This window comes from Brachycentrus maculatus, unplaced genomic scaffold, assembly GCF_059751285.1.
Source record: "Brachycentrus maculatus isolate JH-2025_06_01 unplaced genomic scaffold, ASM5975128v1 h1tg000420l, whole genome shotgun sequence".
NCBI classification, from domain to species: Eukaryota; Metazoa; Arthropoda; class Insecta; order Trichoptera; family Brachycentridae; genus Brachycentrus; species Brachycentrus maculatus.
Window position 1 is genome coordinate 295,279 of NW_028281168.1, and position 5,138 is coordinate 300,416.

Below are 5,138 nucleotides of genomic sequence, written 5' to 3' on the forward strand. Positions count from 1 at the left end.
TTGAACTATCCGTCAACAAGCTATAATGGGAAACAGTTATCATTTTAAGGGGGTGTCAAATTATACTATTTACATTAACGGAATGGGTTTCTGAATAGCCTCTAAGTATTTTTGTCTGAAATTTGAACTGTATAATTATTATTTAAGGTTGAATGAAGCAAATGTCTGATATAGTTTTTTTTTTGTTTATATGTTGGTCACATTGCCTAAGTGTAGGAATCTACTTAACGGATGGTAATTAATACATAGTGTAAAAAAGATTTTTATCTACTTAGATACGTACATGAAAATAATAAAAAAAATGTAAAAAAAAAATGGTTTTATTTATTAACACATTGTTTGCGGGAAACGCTTAAAAGGGTCTTTTCCTCACTGTTGTAGAGAGCGGGAGATGTTTATAAGCGCTCTATTTGCTTACTTTTGGTACAAGAGCGACTGAAGACAAAATAAAAATATATTTTGTATATTAAAAGCATTGTTAACTTTGTGGTATGGTAATATAACACTCTAATAACTTGACATTGGCAAAAGCAATATATTTTATATGCAACACCATTATATATTAAAAAATATATAACACTCTCCTTATCATTCATCATTCACTTTATGTAATACCACTTAAAAGTAGTACGTTCTGGCATTAATACAAAAAAAAAATTAGAAATGTCAGACTGTAACAATTTAATTTTATTCTACATTTGACGTGATGATGGAATTATTATTCCGAAACTGGTAGTCACGAAGTAGTGTTTTTAAAGTGGTATTACACAAAGTGAACGATGAATGATAAGGAGAGTGTTATATTACCATACCACAAAGTTAACAATGCTTTTAATATACTATAATTTCAATTATTGAAAAGGAAGAAAAACATTGAAAATGATAAGAGTAAAGGAATAAAAACAAAGGTTTGGTTTACAAATTTATTGAAAGAATATCAACATTACAAATGACACACCTATATACTTGCTCCGTGTCTTATATATCATTAAAATGGTTCAAAAATCCTACGACGCAGTCTTGTGGTTGGCAGTAAATATGACAATCAGACAAAATTGTCAAATACAAAATAATATAATGCCAGTCATTTTTAAAAATGCATTCGATTGGAATATTATATTTTGTACATAAGAAAATTAAACCTGTATTTGTAAGTTATATTATATTTTATGTACACACGATTGCCGTGTCAAAAAAGTATTTATCGCGATGAAATATATTATAGATAAGAGAGAATTGTTTGTTGTTTAATGTTTGATGTCACTTTTTTCCAGACTTTTTTATTCCTCCCGTGACAAGGGGACCCTTTTGTGCAGCCTTCGCCTTAGCATCCTGGAAAGATAACAAAAAAAAGCTATTAAATAATTATCCCTTATTTATGGAAGTGAGGCATTGTGATCTGGCAAAAGAATGATGAACGTAGACTGAATACAGTAAAAATGCGACCTCTCAGACCTGCAAATATGCACCAAAGCAGTGTATGATACATCGCTCACTCCTTTCAACAACGTCATATATCAAAAAAAATGTTTCAGGAGATCTTTTTTAAAGTTTCAAAATGTAATAAAATGTATTAAAAATAAATATCAAGATCACTTATTGAACTTTTTACTGTGCAACAGATCTTTTTAGGGAAAACCTAAATGTTTTTTCTCCGTTTGAAAAATATTTAGTATATTTAAAAAAGAATTAAACAATACCTTTTCTTCAAAATGCAAAAACAACACTTTCTACCCTGTAGCTGGTAAATATTAAGTTAAAAATATGCCGCTTTTGCTGGGATATGGTACATTTCTGGGCATTCCGAAAACATGCACAACTTAAAATTGACGATATTTGATATATGACGTTGTTGAAACGACTGAGCGACATGTTTGAAGGGAGAAATGAAGAAAAAATGGCTGAAATAAGCACTATCCATCAAATTAACCCATTGTTTGTTGGTAGAGAGCGGGAGACGCTTACAAGCGTTCTATTTGCTTACTTTAGGTAGAGCGCAAGACGCCAAAAAATATTGTACAGATCGTCATTAGGTTTGCGGTTACTTGTGATTAGTATACTGAGGGTCGGGCAGCAGGCTGTCCGAGTATAATTAGGGTCGGGGTTGATGAACAAAACCACCCAACAACAATGTGATAATGTAGTTTTAGCATTTTTAAAATTGCTATCTTGTCAGCATCTCATGATTTTGTGACATATTGAACGCTGTGAATGTGTTAGATATTAATTAAGTTTTAGAGTAGGAGGGCAGACCATGTGGCACGTATGCCTGAGGATATCTATCCTTAGGCATATCTGGACAAAAAAGATGATTGATTGGAGGCCTAGAAGTGTGGGTAGGCCGCAGACAAGATGGTCCGATGGCATTACGAAAGTGGCGGGCCTGCACTGGAAGAGAGTCGCGTCCAACAGAGAACTGCGGAAGCCCAAGAGGGAGGCCTTTGTTCAATACTGGACACAAGAAGGCTGAAGTATGCAAGTATGCGAGTACCTGAAGAGCTTTCTCCTGTTCCTTGAGTTTTTGCTTGTGCGCCACATCGTCATCATCCATGTCCTTGTCTCCCTTCTTGGGGGCCTTCAGTGGCTTCTTCTTGCCTCCCTCTCGGCCAGACATTGTTACTGAAACACAGAGGAAATCAAGCAAGTTAATGGGGAAGATTTTACCACCATTCGAACATCTATAAAAAAAACTGCACTATCATGTAAAAATAATACTGTTTCAAAAAGATTAGTATGACAGGCACCGTGGCATAGTTAGGTAGATGCTCGTCTGCAAAACTGGCGTCACGGGTTCGATTCCTGCCAATTGCAAAGTAAATTCAAGAAAGATTTATTTACAGTTGGTCTGGGTGTTTATGATGTGTTTTTCAGATTTGCCTTCCCTATCCTCAAAAAGTAGAGGCTTTGCGAGATATTCCTTTTAAAAATAAGAATAAAAGAAAACTTGTTTTTTTTTATTACATTTTTGACATCTCAAAAAGGATGAAGAAGAATACAGAAGTTTGGGTATTTACAGGACTTACGACCGTCATAGATTTGGTCAAGTGATCACTTTACACACATGCAACATTTACCAATTCTACCCATGACTGACGACCACACTACTCAAATTTTTGGAACGCCTAGATATATTGATCGATTTCAGTACATACGAGTTCACAACAGCCATCTATGTTGGATTAAATCAAGTTTTATTAAGCGCAAGGACTCTTTTTATTTTTATGCGAGGTCTGAATCCTGTATTAAATTCACATAATTGAGACCCATCTGAAAACATGGTTTTAAATTTTTTATGTTGTTTATAATTTGACCAAAAGAAAAATATCTCTTTTTAAAAATTATTTATTTGTTTAAAAAGTCGATTATAATATAGAAGGGCGTTCACGGTAGAATTTGCATATTAATGAGGTTATGTTTATATAGTTAATGACAGGTTCGACCCAATTTCATGACGATAATAAAACAAAGGATGAAAAATATGAAAATGATTTTTAAGAACTAAATAACGATTTTTTAAAAGATATTTTAATAATAAAAAACTGATTATTCATGTGTGTACTGCACCGATAAGAGTATTAAACTAAATCTACCAACAAAATACAAGGAATCTTTTAAAATTGTGTATGACGAATATCTACGTTTGTCAAAAAAGTGAGGTTATGAAATGTATTGAACATCAAAAACAAAACAAAAAATACCAGCTGATTACATCTTAATGATATTAATTACTGCAACGAGATAATTTGCATACAAATATATACAGTAATAACGTGGGGCGATAACATAAGCCTATGTACAAAACATTAAAAACAAAACTGGTGGCATGATTTTTACAACTGTCACATTCATCAACCCGGCGAATAAGTTTATCAGAGTTCAGAAAGAATAATACAGTTGTAAAATGATAAAACAATTATTTTTCTAATTATTAATAAGTAAATTTGCTAGTTACCTGTTAATAAATGTTACTAAAATATCACAAATCAATGAAGCGAATTTCACGCGGATTCTATTCTCGTGTGTGAAGTGAAGTTAGTGTTTAATTGTAGAAAACTTGAGCAACAAATATAAAACATTATTTATTTGACCGACTGGCAGCACTTATCGTACATGCTACCAACGGATTAACATAAAAAATATAGGAACCTACTTTGTTTTTGGGTCCTACCCAGCAATAATTGAAAAATCCTACAATAAATAAAATACATACACGTACATAATTTATTTTACTATTTTTGGCGAGTCCATAGAAGGAGGTTGTGCGTCTTTTGTTGGTTTTAAATATAGGTAAGTATATAGATACTTTTTTGTTGTTGTTGGTAGATGATACAAAAAAATACCCCTAGCCGCATACAATGGTGCATAGGGTACAGTTTAGAATTTAAACAGCGTTTACTTGTTCGTTTATTAAGAAATAAATTAATGAAATGATTAATAATAACCAAATCACTTATTTATGTGAATTTTAACTTCTTTTGAAAAATTGATGCATTCACCGGACATTAAATAATTATTTTAAAAATCTAGAATACTTTTACTAAATATTGGATTATTTATTGTGTTTTTTTTAGAATATGTATTAAAAATATATTTTTATAACTCATTACCTTTCAATAACTCTTTTCTTTTCAAAAACATATATTTATTTCGAAGAAAAACTAATTTTTTCAATTCAAAAACGGGTTTAAAAAATATACTATTACGTAAAATATTACCTGGATTTAATGAAAATTAAGCAGTTGTTCAACGAGTACTAGGCATTTATGCACCGTGTAACATTCATCATTCTTTCCATGAATAACGACTAACTAACTAACTAACCATCACGCCACTTCCCCGCAGGGGTATGCAGAGAAAATAGCCACACCATTCAGTCTTTGCAAACAACCGTCGCTTCTTCCACATTTGTCCATCTCCTCATACATGTGAAGAATGCAAGTCCACACACTCAAATTATCAAAATTCCAAAATTCCATTTTTTTTTAATTACCTAACGTCCAACTGACTCTGAAATCTAGCTACAGCTTATGCAACACCGCTTATCATGACCCTACTCAGGCTTCAACTTTTTAAGTTTCATAGCCTATGCCTACTCGTGAGTGGATTTACTCTTTATGTTTAATATTACTATAATTTCT

The 5,138-nt window shown here is 32.2% G+C and overlaps 1 protein-coding gene across 1 annotated transcript; it reads right to left on the reverse strand.

The window, feature by feature from the left end:
• Positions 1 to 909: 909 nt before the first annotated feature.
• Positions 910 to 4,074, reverse strand: LOC148302716 (translation machinery-associated protein 7 homolog). The gene is made up of 3 exons (XM_088271140.1): positions 3,953 to 4,074; positions 2,492 to 2,619; positions 910 to 1,332 (listed from the first exon to the last, which is right to left on the reverse strand). The coding sequence occupies exons 2-3, from the start codon at positions 2,612 to 2,614 to the stop codon at positions 1,261 to 1,263; spliced, it is 195 nt and encodes a 64-aa protein (XP_088127266.1). The 5' UTR covers positions 2,615 to 2,619; positions 3,953 to 4,074; the 3' UTR covers positions 910 to 1,260.
• Positions 4,075 to 5,138: the final 1,064 nt, after the last annotated feature.